This window comes from Pagrus major, chromosome 17 (genome assembly GCF_040436345.1).
Source record: "Pagrus major chromosome 17, Pma_NU_1.0".
NCBI lineage: Eukaryota > Metazoa > Chordata > Actinopteri > Spariformes > Sparidae > Pagrus > Pagrus major.
In genome coordinates, this window is record NC_133231.1 from 25,158,043 (window position 1) to 25,178,642 (window position 20,600).

At 35.2% G+C, this 20,600-nt stretch overlaps 1 protein-coding gene and 4 long non-coding RNA genes across 5 annotated transcripts; all 5 read right to left on the bottom strand.

Moving 5' to 3' along the window:
• Window positions 1-1,388: 1,388 nt before the first annotated feature.
• LOC141011505 (uncharacterized) lies at window positions 1,389-14,471 on the bottom strand. Its single transcript, XM_073484668.1, has 21 exons — window positions 14,360-14,471; window positions 13,775-13,803; window positions 13,293-13,581; window positions 12,028-12,071; window positions 11,168-11,459; window positions 10,803-10,846; window positions 9,841-10,126; window positions 9,506-9,549; window positions 9,127-9,409; window positions 8,543-8,571; window positions 8,061-8,349; window positions 6,793-6,836; window positions 5,912-6,224; window positions 5,566-5,609; window positions 4,583-4,868; window positions 4,177-4,220; window positions 3,501-3,783; window positions 2,418-2,461; window positions 2,241-2,314; window positions 1,795-2,009; window positions 1,389-1,672 (listed from the first exon to the last, which is right to left on the bottom strand). The coding sequence occupies exons 1-21, from the start codon at window positions 14,469-14,471 to the stop codon at window positions 1,389-1,391; spliced, it is 3,372 nt and encodes a 1,123-aa protein (XP_073340769.1).
• A 16-nt stretch (window positions 14,472-14,487) lies between these two features.
• Window positions 14,488-15,185, bottom strand: LOC141011633 (uncharacterized). Its single transcript, XR_012180344.1, has 3 exons — window positions 15,099-15,185; window positions 14,739-14,782; window positions 14,488-14,642 (listed from the first exon to the last, which is right to left on the bottom strand). It is a non-coding gene; the product is annotated as an uncharacterized lncRNA (long non-coding RNA).
• A 75-nt stretch (window positions 15,186-15,260) lies between these two features.
• Window positions 15,261-16,534, bottom strand: LOC141011630 (uncharacterized). The gene is made up of 3 exons (XR_012180343.1): window positions 16,461-16,534; window positions 16,100-16,143; window positions 15,261-15,384 (listed from the first exon to the last, which is right to left on the bottom strand). It is a non-coding gene; the product is annotated as an uncharacterized lncRNA (long non-coding RNA).
• Window positions 16,535-16,686: 152 nt separating this feature from the next.
• LOC141011677 (uncharacterized) lies at window positions 16,687-18,776 on the bottom strand. Its single transcript, XR_012180348.1, has 3 exons — window positions 18,687-18,776; window positions 17,500-17,543; window positions 16,687-16,752 (listed from the first exon to the last, which is right to left on the bottom strand). It is a non-coding gene; the product is annotated as an uncharacterized lncRNA (long non-coding RNA).
• Window positions 18,777-18,908: 132 nt separating this feature from the next.
• LOC141011602 (uncharacterized) lies at window positions 18,909-19,719 on the bottom strand. Its single transcript, XR_012180341.1, has 3 exons — window positions 19,554-19,719; window positions 19,199-19,242; window positions 18,909-18,975 (listed from the first exon to the last, which is right to left on the bottom strand). It is a non-coding gene; the product is annotated as an uncharacterized lncRNA (long non-coding RNA).
• Between the last annotated feature and the right edge of the window lie 881 nt (window positions 19,720-20,600).

A 20,600-nucleotide genomic window follows, 5' to 3' on the forward strand; every position in this document is an offset into this window, starting at 1 on the left:
AAGTAAAACTGGTACACAGGCAGTTCACATGTCTTATTGTGGTCTTATCTGAAGCTGACCTTTTCGAATGGTACAGGTCCGTACTGGTTCACGCTCGTTTTCTCTTCGGAGCATGAGCTTGAAGTCTGTGTTTGGGTTTTTAATATGCACTTCGAAGAAATTTGGGTTTCTCTCATATCTGAGCATTAATTTCTGTGAAACAAATAAAAAATAAGTGAAATTAATAAAAGGTAGACTTTGTGCAAATGTGCAGCCAGAATTTCTATTTTCTTCCTTTCATGTTTACAAAATGAAGTTAAGAACATTGCGGTGGTATTTTCACTTAAATCAAAGACATCAAGAGACGTGCGAAAAAGTTGAACATATCTGCTGTTTATTGCCACAAACTGGCAAAATGATCGATTCAAATGGAAGATTACATGGAGCCAAGTGTGGGTATGATTGCAGATTTGTTTTGACGTAGTTTTTACTGGTGGTAATGACAGCTGGTTTTATGTTTAAAGGAAAATAATTCTAAAATAAATAAAATCATACTTTGTGGTATTAATATTGATATTCTTGAACAAAACTCTATGAGGATATTGAGGATATGAGGTTCCAAAGTTTTCAAAAACCTCTGTAAACATTGAGGTTTACTCGATACATCAATCACCCACGGGGAAATGTAACTACAGTTTGAACACTTAGAAAAACACTGTAGTTTTAATATTGTTATCGTTTGTGCTTCTCAAAGGATTAACAAAATATACACTGTGGACTGATGGCCAGTGGAACAGAAGATATTCTCAAAGTTGGTCTTCATCACTACAGCAGGTGGAGAAAGTAACATGCCTACAGTGGCACCCAGCTTGTATATGGGTAAGTGGAGTGTGCTTTATAAGCCTTGAAGCCCTTCCACTTGACTGTTTAAGACCGACATAAGACTTTCACATGAGACTTGCAGAATGCTACTAAAACATATAAGTGAAATTTGATCACTTTGTCATGTTTTTTTGTTTAAAATATTGAAAACCAGAGCAGATTGTTGGATAATTGTATTCCTCCTATGGTATGAAACTTCCTAGAATTTAAGACCAGTCTAAGGCCTCGACTAGACTTAAACTAGGTTTATGCAACTGGCCCCTGAACCACAGCAAAGCAGTTCAAACCATACCTCAGGATCGATTTCTTCACTTTCCAAACCCGCTGTTAGGATGAAAAAATCATTCACCCTCAGAGGTGTCTCTGGATGTGGCTTTTCGATTATTTGGTATCCTTTTTTTGAATGTCTGTTGTCCAATTCCTATAGAAAAAACAAAACAAAACAAAACAAAGAAGCTTTTCAACACAAATTTGCAACAAATTAACAGTAGCCAACATTGTTGTCTGTGTTGTGTGTATGTATCATTTTAATTGTGATGCCATGTAAGATGTGCAATAACCTGTTGTAGTCCAGGATCACACGGGATCAGATAAACATGAAGCGTCAGGAATGATTTGTTGGTCTTGTATATCAACATGTAACAGTTTATGTCCACTGAATAGCCTAATTTCACCAGAGCCATGCGTAGAGAGAAATGTGGTTCTGATAACTTGACATGGGACGATGTGACCTCAGCCACTTTTTCCACAACGTCTCCACAGTCATCGATGTGTAGGACTGCAAACTTGTCTCTTATTTCAGGGTTGTCATCTGCACAAAATACAAGCACACACGATTAGTGAGGAGAAAAGGATTAAATCAGTTTTTTACACATGCTGTCAGAACTTTAAAGTTTATAAATGTATTTTATTATTTTCTACATGTTCACTTACCTATGCAGATCCAGTGTGGCAGGTACACTACATCCAACTTCCCAGCAGATACTCTGATGTTCATTAAGGGACCTGCAGGCATGTAACTGATCCTTTCCATCCTCTCCATAGGTTCCTCCCAAGGGCAAAACTGGTACTTGAAACTAACCTTCTCCTTACAGACCCAGCGCAAACCAGAGACACTGCATTCAAAGTTTCCTGCTTCAGACTGAAGGCTAAGTCGTGGGAAACAAAACAAGTGAGTTTGTGTATGTTTACAAAAATACTGTTTTACGGGCACAATGGAACAAATGTACATAAATGTGCCTTATGTTTGCATTGATATAACCAGTAACAGCACACAGAAAAAAATAAGTTTTCTTTGTGTGATGAATTTCAAGAACCAAGCTTAATATTTCCTCTAGTTCCAGTTTACTGTGACGCAGTATTTATGATGTTATTTTTACCTGTAAGTTGGAGCCTCATCTGCGTCTGTACTGTTCACTTCAGGTTCAAGTTTAGTCCAGTCACTGGAGTCCTGCTGCAGAGCACAATCATTTTACAAGTAAGTGGAAAGGACTTGTTTTGCAGCATCACGTAAATGAGCAAATAAACTGAACAATTTAATGAATACAAGGTATTACCATGGCACTTCCACAGTCCTCATGCTCAAGGCTTCTTGAAGGACCTTGTGAAGACACATAGGATTTTCTTTAAACAACGTCATGTTAATGTATTAACTTATATGGTGACTTCCCATATTTTTTTTCTGGTAAAACACTATATTCTACATAGCTCTGCTAGCCAGGCCTCCCCAGACCAATTCACAAATCCGATTAGTCTGGAATCTCCTCGTTAATTTTCCATTTCAAAGGGTGTTATCAACGGGCACAGACAAAATGCTTCTGGATGCAATGGGATAGACCTCCAACCAATCAGAGCAACGAAACATTGAAACTACTTTGATAATCAATTTATTGATCTGAATAACTTTTTAAGAGAGAAAGGGTCCAAATTCTCTGATTCCAGCCTCTTAAATGAGAAAATGTTTTCTGTTTCCAGTTACTCCTCTGTAACAGTAAACTGAATTTTTCACCATTTACTGACATTTTATAGACCAAACAACTAATTGATTTATTGAGAAATTAATCGACAGGATACTCTTTTGCCCGATAGTTTAAACAGGTTTCTTGATAGCTCAGCTTCTCAAAATACAAAACTGAGAACACTGAACCATTTTGTCAAAAATCTGAAGAAAAAAAGATTGGCAAAATGAAACACTTTGTATTTTTATATTTTGTACTGTATCACACTTCAAAGTAGGTGGGTTAAAAACAGACCCATGTCAAGGCTACAAAATGCCCAAAATGTGATAATACCAGTTTTTAGAGAATTTCTTTTTGGATTTTAAAATGACATATTACTTACATTTAAAAAAAATACATTTTCTCATCCTCGTACTTTGTATTTTATTTTGATTTATGACAAGATACTTGATGTATTTACACCCATCTATGTTAATTAGCACAAAACTCTGTTGTAGGGCTTTTTGTCGGGTTAGATCTCCAAAAACCGTCAGTGACTAAAAAATCACGACTAAAAGTTTGAACTCAGCTTAAAATGATACAGACCACAATCTGCATTCAACATTTCTGACGTTCAAATATTACTATAATAATAATTAATAATATTTAATTGTGTGTATTTTTTTAATTCCCACAGCCTACCTTCAGATCCTGAGCTGATGTCTGACAGCCTCTGCACCAGATCTCTCCTGTTCATCTTATTGAAAACCTCCCTGATCACCTCCTCAGACTGTTGGCCGTAGAGCTCCACCATCAGCTCCACTGTCTGAACTCTGTCTGCGGTCTCCAGTCGGCATCTTGGGATTTCTTGGCCTTCCTTCATTTCAGTGTTCAGCAGGACATGCTTGAATTTTTCCAGATCCCCGAGACTGAAATCTTCCAGCGTTTCCAAAAGCTTCTCCTGAAGTGATGTCATGGTTACTTCCTGATGGATACAGTACAGACAATGATAATGATACAGGTGGTAATATCTGTTCTGTTGAATGTGTTTGTTTTTTTTGTTGTTGTTGTTTTTTACAAACACAAACTTATCGTTGTGTATTTTTTTCTTTAGCAACATCAAAGCAAAAAAAAAAGAAAAAGGATTTTCCTCATCATTTTCCTTTTTAATTCATATAAACTGATTATTACCACCTGATCTAACACAACATATTCTTGTTTCTCTAACAGTAAAAAAATAATCACTTAGTGCTGTGAGAGAAATATCCACTTTATAACATTTGGTGTCCTTTGTATCGTCATTTAAAATGTTCAAGATGAGGATGTTTTCACCCTACATTTATTGAATGAAAGCTGTGATGTGTAAAGTCAAACTCACTCTCTCAGATGATGCAGGTGGATGTTTACCCACAGAGTGTTTCTCTGAGGAGGAAAGAAATAAAAATGGACTCAGAGGATTATAATCTAATTACACAAAAAGAGTATAATCAACTTTAATAAGGTTCACTCACTTAGAAATAAAAATTAAAAAAATCACTGCAAAATGATACATAATCATAAACACTTTCACAATCTAAAACAATCCAATACAAAAGCCCTGAAACAAATACGAACCTCGTTAAACTAACAACATTCAGTTTTTGTTGAGACAGTGTGAGTTGTTGATTTGATTATTTCATTAATGATTTATTGATCCATGCCCATCCCTTACGTTTTTCTTATTATGAATTATAAAATGTATTTATGAGACCTTTATGAGACACTTTTTGTCTTCTTAGTCTTACCTATGAGTCCTGAGCTGGGCTTTGACAACCTCTGAACCAGATCAGTCCTCTTCATGTCCATGAAAACCTCCCTGGTTAACTCCACAGACTGTTGGCCGTAGGTCTGAACCATCTGATTCACTGTTACTGCTCTGTTTGCTGCATGAGTCAACACCCATGAGATATGGGGGAGGTTCTTCTGGGAGACAGTCAACTGCAGAATATTCTTGAATATCTTGAGCTCCATGTCACTCAAATCATTCAGAGTTTCCAAAAGCAGCTGTTGAACAGCTGCTATTGTTGCTACCTGAAATAATCAATACATTCATGAGACATTTATTTAATCCACTGGGGACAATTAGAAATGTGTCTCTTTGAAGCTTGTCAATGTTATTATAAACGTGGGTGTTTCAGCTGGATCACACAAGTTATTGATCCATTTGGTAATCGCTGTTGATTGATTGGAGTATGTGCACTTTTTTTATTGATTAGTACGTTGACCTGGTCTATTTATTCATTTAATTTAATTAACACAATGTACAAAGCAAAAGAAGATTACTGTTTCTGGTTTCGATTTAATTCTTATAAGCTGGTTTTTATTTTACTTTACAGGCTGCACATCTTCTCACAAACACTGAAATAAGTCACAGTGGCTCAAAGAAAATGTTTTTATTATTTCATGTCATATATTTCCTTTATGCTTTGGAAATGGTTTAAAGTACAATAAACAGATGTTTCTGATGAATTAACTTTTCTAAATGAAAAACAATTAAAATTCAGGAAAAATCCTGAATTTAATCTCAGTGGTAAGATATCATATCATTATTATATTAAATTAAGAGCTCGACCTCAATGCAGCTTTAGTTCTGTGATATAATAAACATATAATTGATAACTCATTAGTGTGGGTCGTATCGTTATTAAAAATGTTAAATATGATGATCATTTTTAACAGCTGTCGAAGGAAAGCTGTGTTGTATGAAGTCAGATGTGACATTACTCACTTTGTGGATCAGTGCAGAGCGGTGTTCATCTGCAGAGTGTTTCTCTGAGGAGAGAAGAGGTAGAAAGTCACTCATAACTGATGACTGGTCTAACAGCTTTAAATTATAAATGATCAGGCAATATTGCCTCATGAAAATAAACAAAACACAAAATTACAGTTAAACCTCCTCAACATATAAATATATATAAATTGTCATTTCTACCAACTCTCTTAGTCATAATATATTCTGTACACCAGCTGATGTGTGATAATTTATAATGTAAACAGAACACAAAGCTTATAAACTCAGACATGTTATATACCAGTTACATGATTTTATCATGTTTTTATCTTTGTTGTCTTACTTTTGGATCCTGAGCTGCTGTCTGACAACCTCTGCACCAGATCAGTCCTCTTCATCGTCTTTAAAATCTCCTTTGTCTTCTCCACATGTTGGCTATAATTCAGCATTATTATAAATACTGTGTCCTGCACGTGTGTTATTGATAGTCGCCGCTTCTGTTTTGTTGTCTGTGTTTGCAGCATTATTGTGCTGTCGTGGAAGCGTATGATGTAAGATTGCCTCAACAGGGTATGTTTGAACTTCTCGAGCTCTGCGTCACTCAAATCTTTCAGTGTTTCCAAAAGCAGCTCTATAACAGACTCCATCGATTCCACCTGTTAAATTCAGAGAAAATGTTCATGAGATTAAAATACAGTTTCTCAGCAAGGATGATTACAAATCTTTATGTTCACATCACATCAATGTCTGTGTTTAAGAAATGTGGATATGGTAAGAGTACATCAGCACAAGGTGATAACATTTATTTCAACTGATCACATATACCTGTTTTTATTATGTGTATACAGAATCCACTTCTATTAAATGAGAACTGTATTGTTTAAAGTAAATCTGCAAATAACTATTACTTTAATAATTATCATAAAATAATGTCATAAAAGTTGTTTAAAGTACACATCATAATTTCATTAAGTCGAAGATGATGTCTTCAAATGTCTTGCTTTGTTTGGCCAACAGCCCAGAACCCAAAGATATTCAGTTTATAATGTCACAAAACAGAGAGAAGGAGAAGATCCTCATAGATGCTGGAACCAGAGAGTGATTGGCATCTTTTTTATTTAAAAAAATTACTCAGTTGATGTATTAATTGTCAAAATGTTGATCAGCTAACAGATTAATTATCTTAGCTTTAGTTTAAAATCAGACAGATGTGACATCACTCACTTCCTGGATCAGTGCAGGCCAATCTTCTTCCACAGAGTGTTTCTCTGAGGAGAGAGGAAACATAAAAAAGACTCATGAATGATTCATTTAACAACATAATCAGACTGTGTGACTATCATGATTCTAATATTAAAGATTTATTGTAAAATGCCCAGAAACTCTACTTTATAGTAACATCATGAAAATCAAGTTTTTCCTGATAAACACTTTATTATCATCTATTAAACTGTGTTAAATGTTCATACACTGACATATTAATTAAAATAACTACAGGACTCATTTCACACATTAATTCATTTATATAGGTCACCTACCTTTCTCTGTGGTATTCACACCAAACACTTCAGCTGATGATCCTGCAGCTGCTGCAACACAGTTAATGACAACTGTTATTGCATTAATAAATACTCTGTGTGTAACCTTTATGTGTACTTGTCTTGAGTATAATACTGAGTCCTGAGAATAAAAAGCCTTTAATGTTTCAGTTTCAGGTGTGTGAACTGAAGGCAGGAGGAGGTCATGATTACAGAGATCACAGAGGGAATCAATGAGAAAACACTGTAATTAATTAACTTACACAGACTATCTCTCTCCACAGTGGAGTGTAGTGTACGTCAAAGCAAAGACACACAAAAAGACAATTCAACAGATTCATGTGAAATTATGTCGACAACATTAGATAAATTCCTATCAGGCCATTAACAATACAAGACTGGTAATAATGAACTCAATGGACCAAAAACAAACAAGATGTGGCCCAATAAAGAAGAGTGTTTTCAATAAAAAGATGTTGAGCCCTTTGAAAACACAACATTTACAAAAAAAAGGTCCAAAGATTCAGAATCAGTCAGATCTTGACTTTAAAGTCAAAATCCAAAATATTCAACTCTGAAGTAATCTCAGTCTAATTTCATATTTATTATTATTATTATTTTATTTTTTGTACCAGTAAATTGACTTAGTTAGATTTGCCACATCAAAAATTAAGTATATATTTTTCAGAGTGGAAAAGTTATTTCTTTATTTTGAAGATAACATAGAACTAACTGTGAAGTTTCTGTGGTTCAGTTTTTGTTGCAACTGTGTTTGACATGTGATGATTCAACTCTCTGGTATTGTTGCTGTCATGGCAGGTCTATACGGTGCTGTTGCATTGATTTATATTATAAACTTCATCTGATATTTTGCACCAGAGTTCAAAAGATTGTGTAACAGTGTGTCTTTGTCTGTTATTATGAATTAATGTGACAGTTGTCCTCCTATCTTACCTTTGGGTCCTGAGCTGGTCTCTGACAGCCTCTGCACCAGATCAGTCCGGCTCATGTCCATTAAAACCTCCCTGGTCACCTCCACAGACTTTTGACCGCATGTCTCCACCATTACATTCACCAGTGACTCTACCATGTTTCCCTTCTGCAGTCTGATCCAGGGAATCTGTGGAAGGCTCCTCTGGAACAATGTGAACTGCAGAAACCACTTGAAGGTCTTTTGCTCCTCATAACTCAGATCACTGAGTGTTTCCAAAAGCAGCTCTTCAACAGCCCCCATCGTCGCAGCCTGGAAAATGTACATGTTCATAGAGAAAACGTTATTTCTTTTAAGATCAGCTTCAGTTCTGTGAGGAAACTGTTTGAGATAAAGAATTTTGTGTTTATCATCAATTGTAATGTTCAAGATGAAAATGATTATGATCTTCATCCACTGGATAAAAGCTGCACTGTGTGAAGTCTGAGTGATGTGACATACTCACTCTCTGCATCAGTGAAGGCCGATGTTTCTCTGAGGAGAGAAGAAATTAAAAAACATACATCCTTAAAAGTCAAACTCTTCATTTAAATTCAATAATACTATGCAGCATTTATCAGCAGCCACTGTCCTCAACACTTTTTTGGAACAAACTCAAGTTCAGCCTGTTTTAAATATCCAACCACGCAGTAAATTGCGAAGCTTGTTTACACTTTTCAATGTAGGTGGGTTAAAAACGGACCCATGTCAAGGCTACAAAATGCCCAAAATGTGATAATACCAGTTTGTAGAGAATTTATTTTTGTATTTCAAAATGACATATTACTTACATTTTAATAAAATACATTTTCTCATCCTCGTACTTGGTATTTTATTTTGATTTATGACAAGATACTTGATGTATTTACATCCATCTATGTTAATTAGCACATAACTCTGATGTAGGGCTTTTTGTCAGGTTAGATCTCCAAAAACCGTCAGTGACTAGAAAATCAGGACTAAAAGTTTGAACTTAGCTTAAAATAACACAGACCACATCTGCATACCAGATTTCTGACATTCAAATATAATTTTTTTCCCACAGCCTACCTTCAGATCCTAAGCTGATGTCTGACAGCCTCTGCACCAGATCTCTCCTGTTCATCTTATTGAACACCTCCCTGATCACCTCCTCAGACTGTTGGCCGTAGAGCTCCACCATCAGCTCCACTGTCTGAACTCTGTCTGCAGTCTCCAGTCGGCATCTTGGGATTTCTTGGCCTTCCTTCATTTTAGTGTTCAGCAGGACATGCTTGAATTTCTCCAGATCCCCGAGACTGAAATCTTCCAGCGTTTCCAAAAGCTTCTGCTGAAGCAGTGTCACAGACACTTCCTGATGGATTTAATATAAACAGGGGACATTTATATAACTTACTTTTTCACCTCACATTTATTGAATGAAAGCTGTGATGTGTAAAGTCAAACTCACTCTCTCAGATGATGCAGGTGGATGTTTAACCACAGAGTGTTTCTCTGAGGAGGAAAGAAATAAAAATTGACTCAGAGGGTTATAATCTAATTACACAAAAAGGTTATAATCAACAATCAGGTTCACTTACTTTAAAAAGAAAGACAAATTTAAAATTTCACTGCAAAATGATACATAATCATAAACAATGTTAGTTGAGACAGTGTGAGTTGTTGATTTGATTATTTCATTAATGATTTATTGATCCATGTCCATCCCTTATGTTTTTTTTATTTTGAATTATAAAATGTATTTATGAGACCTTTATGAGACACTTTTCATCTTCTTAGTCTTACCTATGAGTCCTGAGCTGGGCTTTGACAACCTCTGAACCAGATCAGTCCTCTTCATGTCCATGAAAACCTCCCTGGTTAACTCCACAGACTGTTGGCCATAGATCTGAACCATCTGATTCACTGTTACTGCTCTGTCTGCTGCAAAACTAAACACCCATAAGATATCTGGGAGGTTCTTCTGGGAGACAATCGACTGCAGAATCTTCTTGAATTTCTTGAGCTCCATGTCACTCAAATTATTCAGGGTTTCCAAAAGCAGCTGTTGAACAGCTGCTATTGTTGCTACCTGAAATAATCAATACATTCATGAGACATTTATTTAATCCAATGGGGACAATTAGAAATGTGTCTCTTTGAAGCTTGTCAATGTTATTATAAACGTGGGTGTTTCAGCTGGATCACACAAGTTATTGATCCATTTGGTAATCGCTGTTGATTGATTGGAGTATATGCACTTTTTTTTTATTGATTAGTATGTTCACCTGATCTATTGATTTATAGCAAAAAAGGATTACTGTTTCTGGTTTCAATTTAATTCTTATAAGCTGGTTTTTATTTTACTTTACAGGCTGCACATCTTCTCACAAACACTGAAAATAAGTCACAGTGGCTCAAAGAAAATGTTTTCATTATTTCATGTCATATATTTCCTTTATGCATTGGAAATGGTTTAAAGTACAATAAACAGATGTTTCTGATGAATTAACTTTTCTAAATGAAAAACAATTAAAATTCAGGAAAAATCCAGAATTTAATCTCAGTGGTAAAGATATCATATCATTATTATATTAAATTAAGAGCTCGACCTCAATGCAGCTTTAGTTCTGTGATATAATAAACATATAATTGATAACTCATTAGTGTGGGTTGTATCATTATTTAAAATGTTAAATATGATGATCATTTTTAACAGCTGTCGAAGGAAAGCTGTGTTGTATGAAGTCAGATGTGACATTACTCACTTTGTGGATCAGTGCAGAGCGGTGTTCATCTGCAGAGTGTTTCTCTGAGGAGAGAAGAGGTAGAAAGTCACTCATAACTGATGACTGGTCTAACAGCTTAAAATTAAAATGATCAGGCAATATTGCCTCATGAAAATAAACAAAACACAAAATTACAGTTAAACCTCCTCAACATATAAATATATATAAATGGTCATTTCTACCCACTCTCTTAGTCATAATATATTCTGTACATCAGCTGATGTGTCTTCTCTACATTAAAACTATTATCATTTATAATGTAAATAAAACACAAAGCTTATAAACTCAGACATGTTACATACCAGTTTCATGATTTTATCATGTTTTTATCTTTATCGTCTTACTTTTGGATCCTGAGCTGCTGTCTGACAACCTCTGCACCAGATCAGTCCTCTTCACCGTCTTTAAAATATCCTTTGTCTTCTCCACAGACTGTTGGCTGTAGTTCAGCACTATTATAAACACTGTGTGCTGCACGTGTGTTGTCTGTGATCGCAGCATTAATGTGCTGTATGGGAAGTGTATGATGTAGTCGGTTTGAATCAACAGGGTATATTTGAATTTCCCTAGCTCTGCATCGCTCAAATCTTTCAGTGTTTCCAAAAGCAGCTCTATAACAGACTCCATCGATTCCACCTGTTAAATTCAGAGAAAATGTTCATGAGATTAAAATACAGTTTCTCAGCAAGGATGATTACAAATCTTTCTGTTCACATCTCATCAATGTCTGTGTTTAAGAAATGTGGATATGGTAAGAGTACATCAGCACAAGGTGATAACATTTATTTCAACTGATCACATATACCTGTTTTTATTATGTGTATACAGAATCCACTTCTATTAAATGAGAACTGTATTGTTTAAAGTAAATCTGCAAATAACTATTACTTTAATAATTATCATAAAATAATGTTGTTAAAGTTGTTTAAAGTACACATCATAATTTCATTAAGTCGAAGGTGATGTCTTCAAATGTCTTGCTTTGTTCGGCCAACAGCCCAGAACCCAAAGATATTCAGTTTATAATGTCACAAAACAGAGAGAAGCAGAAGATCCTCATAGACGCTGGAACCAGAGAGTGTTCGGCATCTTTTTTATTTAAAAAAATTACTCAGCTGATTTATTGATTGTCAAAATGTTGATCAGCTAACAGATTAATTATCTTAACTTATGTTTAAAGTCAGACAGATGTGACATCACTCACTTTCTGGATCAGTGCAGGCCAATCTTCATCCACAGAGTGTTTCTCTGAGGAGAGAGGAAACATAAAAAAGACTCATGAATGATTCATTTAACAACATAATCAGACTGTGTGACTATAATGATTCTAATATTAAGGATTTATTGTAAAATGCCCAGAAACTCTACTTTATAGTAACATCATGAAAATCAAGTTTTTCCTGATAAACACTTTCTTGTCATCTATTAAACTGTGTTAAATGTTCATACACTGACATATGAATTAAAATAACTACAGGACTCATTTCACACATTAATTCATTTATATAGGTCACCTAACTTTCTCTGTGGTATTCACACCAAACACTTCAGCTGACGAACCTGCAGCAGCTGCAACACAGTTAATGACAACTGTTATTGCATTAATAAATACTCTGTGTGTAACCTTTATGTGTACTTGTCTTGAGTATAATACTGAGTCCTGAGAATAAAAAGCCTTTAATGTTTCAGTTTCAGGTGTGTGAACTGAAGGCAGGAGGAGGTCATGATTACAGAGATCACAGAGGGAATCAATGAGAAAACACTGTGATTAATTAACTTACACAGACTATCTCTCTCCACAGTGGAGTGTAGTGTACGTCAAAGCAAAGACACACAAAAAGACAAGTCAACAGATTCATGTGAAATTATGTCGACAACATTAGATAAATTCCTATCGGGCCATTAACAATACAAGACTGGTAATAATGAACTCAATGGACCAAAAACAAACCAGATGTGGCCCAATAAAGAAGAGTGTTTTCAATAAAATGATGTTGAGCCCTTTGAAAACACAACATTTACAAAAAAAGGACCAAAGATTCAGATTCATTCAGATCTTTACTTTAAAGTCAAAATCCAAATCATTCAACTCTGAAGTAATCTCTGTCTAATTTCATATTTATTATTATTATTTTATTTTTTGTACCAGTAAATTGAATTAGTTAGATTTGCCACTTCAAAAATTAAAGTATATATTTTTCAGAGTGGAAAAGTCATTCCTTTATTTTAAAGATAACGTAGAACTAACTGTGAAGTTTCTGTGGTTCAGTTTTTGTTGCGACTGTGTTTGACAGGTGATGATTCAACTCTCTGGTATTGTTGCTGTCATGGCAGGTCTATACGGTGCTGTTGCATTGATTTATATTATAAACTTCATCTGATATTTTGCACCAGAGATCAAAAGATTGTGTAACAGTGTGTCTTTGTCTGTTATTATGAATTAATGTGACAGTTGTCCTCCTATCTTACCTTTGGGTCCTGAGCTGGTCTCTGACAGCATCTGCACCAGATCAGTCCGGCTCATGTCCATTAAAACCTCCCTGGTCACCTCCACAGACTTTTGACCGCATGTCTCCACCATCACATCCACCAGTGACTCTGCCATGTCTCCCTTCTGCAGTCTGTTCCAGGTAATCTGTGGAAGGCTCCTCTGGAACAATGTGAACTGCAGAAACCATGTGAAGGTCTTTTGCTCTTCATAACTCAGATCACTGAGTGTTTCCGAAAGCAGCTCTTCAACAGCCTCTATCGTCGCAGCCTGGAAAATGTACATGTCCATAGAGAAAATGTTATTTCTTTTAAGATCAGCTTCAGTTCTGTGAGGAAACTGTTTGAGATAAAGAATTTTGTGTTTATCATCAATTGTAATGTTCAAGATGAAAATGATTATGATCTTCATCCACTGGATAAAAGCTGCACTGTGTGAAGTCTGAGTGATGTGACATACTCACTCTCTGCATCAGTGAAGGCCGATGTTTCTCTGAGGAGAGAAGAAATTAAAAAACATACATCCTTAAAAGTCAAACTCTTCATTTAAATTCAATAATACTATGCAGCATTTATCAGCAGCCACTGTCCTCAACACTTTTTTTGAACAAACTCAAGTTCAGCCTGTTTTAAATATCCAACCACGCAGTAAATTGCGAAGCTTGTTTACACTTTTCAATGTAGGTGGGTTAAAAACGGACCCATGTCAAGGCTACAAAATGCCCAAAATGTGATAATACCAGTTTGTAGAGAATTTATTTTTGTATTTCAAAATGACATATTACTTACATTTTAATAAAATACATTTTCTCATCCTCGTACTTGGTATTTTATTTTGATTTATGACAAGATACTTGATGTATTAACACCCATCTATGTTAATTAGCACATAACTCTGATGTAGGGCTTTTTGTCAGGTTAGATCTCCAAAAACCGTCAGTGACTAGAAAATCAGGACTAAAAGTTTGAACTTAGCTTAAAATGATACAGACCACAATCTGCATTCAACATTTCTGACATTCAAATAAAGTTTTTTTCCCACAGCCTACCTTCACATCCTGAGCTGATGTCTGACAGCCTCTGCACCAGATCTCTCCTGTTCATCTTATTGAAAACCTCCCTGATCACCTCCTCTGACTGTTGGCCGTAGAGCTCCGCCATCAGCTCCACTGTCTGAACTCTGTCTGCAGTCTCCAGTCGGCATCTTGGGATTTCTTGGCCTTCCTTCATTTTAGTGTTCAGCAGGACATGCTTGAATTTTTCCAGATCCCCGAGACTGAAATCTTCCAGCGTTTCCAAAAGCTTCTGCTGAAGCAGTGTCACAGACACTTCCTGATGGATTTAATATAAACAGAGGATATTTATATAACTTACTTTTTCACCCTACATTTATTGAATGAAAGCTGTGATGTGTAAAGTCAAACTCACTCTCTCAGATGATGCAGGTGGATGTTTACCCACAGAGTGTTTCTCTGAGGAGGAAATAAATAAAAATGGACTCAGAGGGTTATAATCTAATTTAAAAAAAAGAGTATAATCAACTTTAATCAGGTTCACTTATCTTCACAATCTTTTCTGTTAAAGAAATTTAACACAAAAGCCCTGAAACAAATACTAACCTTGTTAAACTAACAACATTCAGTTTTTGTTGAGACAGTGTGAGTTGTTGATTTGATTATTTCATTAATGATTTATTGATCCATGCCCATCCCTTACGTTTTTTTATTTTAAATTATAAAATGTATTTATTAGACCTTTATGAGACACTTTTTGTCTTCTTAGTCTTACCTTTGAGTCCTGAGCTGGGCTTTGACAACCTCTGAACCAGATCAGTCCTCTTCATGTCCATGAAAACCTCCCTGGTTAACTCCACAGACTGTTGGCCGTAGATCTCAACCATCCGATTCACTATATCTGCTGTGTCTGCTGCAAAACTCAACGCCCATGAGATATCTGGGAGGTTCTTCTGGGAGACAATCGACTGCAGAATCTTCTTGAATATCTTGAGCTCCATGTCACTCAAATCATTCAGAGTTTCCAAAAGCAGCTGTTGAACAGCTGCTATTGTTGCTACCTGAAATAATCAATACATTCATGAGACATTTATTTAATCCACTGGGTACAATTACAAATGTGTCTCTTTGAAGCTTGTCAATGTTATTATTAACGTGGGTGTGTCAGCTGGATCACACAAGTTATTGATCCATTTAGTAATCGCTGTTGATTGATCGCAGTATGTGCACTTTTTCATTGATTGATTATTATGTTCACCTGATCTATTGATTTATTTTTTTAAGTAACACAATGTACAAAGCAAAAGAGTATTACTGTTTCTGGTTTCGCTTTAAGTCTTATAAACTGTTTTTTTTATTTTATTTTAATTTACAGGCTGCACATCTTCTCACAAACACTGAAATAAGTCACAGTGGCTCAAAGAAAATGTTTTCATTATTTCATGTCATATATTTCCTTAATGCTTTAAAAAAGGTTTAAAGTACAATAAACATGTTTCTGATGGATAAACTTTTGATTCTAAATGAAAAACAATTAAAATTCAGGAAAGATCCTGAATTTAATCTCAGTGGTAAAGATACCATATCATTATTATATTAAAATACTGCGAAAGAGCTCGGCCTGAATGCAGCTTCAGTTCTGTGATGAATAAACATGTAATTAATAAATCATTCGTGTGGGTTGTATCATTATTTAAAATGTTAAATACGATGATCATTTTTAACAGCTGTCGAAGGAAAGCTGTGTTGTATGAAGTCAGATGTGACATTACTCACTTTGTGGATCAGTGCAGAGCGGTGTTCATCTGCAGAGTGTTTCTCTGAGGAGAGAAGAGGTAGAAAGTCACTCATAACTGATGACTGGTCTAACAGCTTTAAATTAAAATGATCAGGCAATATTGCCTCATGAAAATAAACAAAACACAAAATTACAGTTAAACCTCCTCAACAGTGGCATATAAATTGTCATTTCTACCCACTCTCTTAGTCATAATATATTCTGTACATCAGCTGATGTGTCTTCTCTACATTAAAACTATTATCATTAATTATATAAATGGAAGACAAAGCTTATAAACTCAGACATGTTATATACCAGTTACATGATTTTAACATGTTTTTATCTTTATCGTCTTACTTTTGGATCCTGAGCTGCTGTCTGACAACCTCTGCACCAGATCAGTCCTCTTCACCGTCTTTAAAATATCCTTTGTCTTCTCCACAGACTTTTGGCCGCAGATCTGCACCATTAAAAACACTGTGTGCTGCACGTGTGTTGTCTGTTTTTGCAGCATTAATGCAGAGTTTAGGAAGCGTCTGTGAAACTCAGGTTGACGTGACAGGGCACCTTTAAACATCTCGAGCTCTGCGTCACTCAAATCTTTCAGTGTTTCCAAAAGCAGCTCTATAACAGACTCCATCGATTCCACCTGTTAAGTTCAGAGAAAATGTTCATGAGATTAAAATACAGTTTCTCAGCAAGGATGATGACAAATCTTTCTGTTCACATCTCATCAATGTCTGTGTTTAAGAAATGTGGATATGGTAAGAGTACATCAGCACAAGGTGATGAAATTTGTTCAATTGATCACACATACCTGTTTTATTTCAAACCACTTGTATACATGTATACATTTCTAGTGTCACCAAATCGATTTACTTTATCTTCTTTTACAGTTATTTTATTTCTGTTTACAAGTTCATGACATTTTATTTTACCTGTTTGAGTTTCCTAATGTGAACACAAGAACAAACTGACTGCAGCTTCAGTTCTGACAAACCTTCTGATGAAAATAAATAATTTGTTTTTAGTCATCATTAATAATATTCAAGATTAATTTCATTCTACTTCTATTAAATGAGAACTGTATTGTTTAAAGTAGCACTGCAAATAACCATTATCATAAAAATTATAATAAAATAAATGTCGCTAACAGTACATATCACAATTTCAAGGTGACGCATTCAAATGTCTTGCTTTGTTCGGTAAACAGTCCAAAACCCAAAGATATTCAGTTTACAAAGCAGAAGTTCCTCATAGATGCTGGAACCAGAGAGTGATTGGCATTTCTTTAAAAAAATTACTCAATTGATTTATTGATTATCAAATTTGGATCAGCTAACAGATTAATTATCTTAGCTTAAGTTTAAAGTCAGACAGATGTGACATCACTCACTTTCTGGATCAGTGCAGGCCAATCTTCTTCCACAGAGTGTTTCTCTGAGCAGAGAGGAAACATAAAAAAGACTCATGAATGATTAATTTAACAACATAATCAGATTGTCTGACTATAATGATTCTAATATTAAGGATTTATTGTAAAGTGCCCAGAAACTCCACTTAATTGTAACATCATAAAAAATCAATAACAAGTTTCTCCCGATAAACACTTTCTTATTATCTATTAAACTGTGTTAAATGTTCATACACTGACATATGAATTAAAATAACTACAGGACTCATTTCATTCATTTATATAAGTCACCTACCTTTCATTAATAAATACTCTGTGTGTAACCTTTATGTGTACTTGTCTTGAGTATAATACTGAGTCCTGAGAATAAAAAGCCTTTAATGTTTCAGTTTCAGGTGTGTGAACTGAAGGCAGGAGGAAGTCATGATTACAGAGATCACAGAGGGAATCAATGAGAAAACACTGTGATTAATTAACTTACACAGACTATCTCTCTCCACAGTGGAGTGTAGTGGAAGTCAAAGCAAAGATACACAAAAAGACAATTCAACAGATTCATGTGAAATTATGTCGACAACATTAGATAAATTCCTATCAGGCCATTAACAATACAAGACTGGTAATAATGAACTCAATGGACCAAAAACAAACAAGATGTGGCCCAAAAAAGAAGAGTGTTTTCAATAAAAAGATGTTGAGCCCTTTGAAAACACAACATTTACAAAAAAAGGACCAAAGATTCAGATTCATTCAGATCTTGACTTTAAAGTCAAGATCCAAATCATTCAACTCTGAAGTAATCTCTGTCTAATTTCATATTTATTATTATTATTTTATTATTTCGCACCCGCAAATTGAAATAGTTAGATTTGCCACTTCAAAAATTAAGTATATATTTTACAGAGTGGAAAAGTCATTTCTTTATTTTAAAGATAACGTAGAACTAACTGTGAAGTTTCTATGGTTCAGTTTTTGTTGCGACTGTGTTTGACAGGTGGTGATTCAACTCTCTGGTATTGTTGCTGTCATGGCAGGTCTATACGGTGCTGTTGTATTGATTTATATTATAAACTTCATCTGATATTTTGCACCAGAGTTCAAAAGATTTTGTAACAGTGTGTCTTTGTCTGTTATTATGAATTAATGTGACAGTTGTCCTCCTATCTTACCTTTGGGTCCTGAGCTGGTCTCTGACAGCCTCTGCACCAGATCAGTCTGGTTCATGTCCATTAAAACCTCCCTGGTCACCTCCACAGACTTTTGACCGCATGTGTCCACCATCACATCCACCAGTGACTCTACCGTGTCTTCGTTCTGCAGTCTGTTCCAGGGAATCTGTGGAAGGCTCCTCTGGAAGAACGTGGACTGCAGAAACCATGTGAAGGTCTTTTGCTCCTCATAACTCAGATCATCGAGTGTTTCCAAAAGCAGCTCTTTAACAGCCCCCATCGTCGCAGCCTGGAAAATGTACATGTTCATAGAGTAAACGTTATTTCTTTTAAGATGTGTTTTATATAAGATCAGTACTGAGCTCAGTGTCATCTCAGCTTCAGTTCTGTGAGAAACATCAAATGTAATTCATGTTTGGTTTAATAATCATCATTAATGTTGAGTTAATTTTAAACCTGAATCTCACTGAATAAAAACTGTACTCTGCATGGTCAGGTATGATATTACTCACTTTGTTGATCAGTGCAGACTGGTGTTTATTCACAGAGAGTTTTTCTGAGGAGAAAGAAAGAATAAAAGGAATTAAAAATGATTATTGTTGTTAATTATACATCGGGCGTGACTGCTTTGTAGAAAAGATTTCAAAACAAAACACTCAACATAAAATTAAACTCAAAGCTCATCAAAAGTTACATCAAACTTTTCACAGATATTTTTCTCCCTCTCCTGAAATGATTTTAATAATAATTAATCCTAAAATATATTTATGATTTATGTTTGTTTTCTCTACAATATAAATTATTTTATTTAAAATGCAAAGAGAAGAGGACATATATTATAAACATGTCTTGTCTTTATTGTCTTACTTTTGGGTCTTGAGCTGCTGTCTGACAACCTCTGCACCAAATCAGTCCTTTTCATCGTCTTTAAAATCTCTTTGGCCCTCTCCACAGACTGTTGGCCATAGTACTCCACCATTAAACACACTGTGCCCTGCTTGTGTGCTTTATCCAGCCGGCCCGATGGGATGTTTTTTGCTTTCTGCTGCATCAATAGGACAGATGAGGGTTCCTGGTGGTAAACTGGACGCAGGGTTCTCTTAAACGTCTTAAGCTCTGCTTTACTCAAATCTGTCAGTGTTTCTAAAAGCAGCTTTCTGACAGACTCCATCATTTCCACCTGATAAATTCAGAGAAAATGTTCATGAGATAAAAGTACAGTTTCTCAGCAAGGATGATTACAGATCTTTCTTTTCTAATCTCATCAATGTCTGTGCTTTAGAGATGTGGATGTGGTAAGAGAGCATCAGTCATATAAGTAACGATACAGTGGATAAATGGTCCAGTTGATCACCTTTACCTGTTTTTTTGTTCTGTTTACAAACTGTATTTTATTTTCATGAGAAGATTCATGACTTTATTTCACTGCCTGGGTGTAACTCTTTTACAGTCTGTGTTATAAAACCTGTATGAGCCTCCTGGTTTAACAACAGAGTTGCTTTTATTACCTCAATTGCATCTTTTCTTCTAATATAAAAAAGTTTTTTTTGTCAAAGTTAGAAAAACAAAAAATGTACAATATATTCCCTTAGATGTAGATATAACACATATTCTTAACATTATTGTTTAATAACATTCAGGCTTCAGTCCTCATGTGCACATTATGCAGCCTGATCAGCTTCAGTTCTGTGAGGAAACTGTTTGAGATAAAGAATTTTGTGTTTATCATCAATTGTAATGTTCAAGATGAAAATGATTTTCAATCTTCATCCACTGGATAAAAGCTGCACTGTGTGAAGTCTGAGTGATGTGACATACTCACTCTCTGCATCAGTGAAGGCCGATGTTTCTCTGAGGAGAGAAGAAATTAAAAAACACTTATTAGTAATTGATTTAACACCAGAATTATGAACA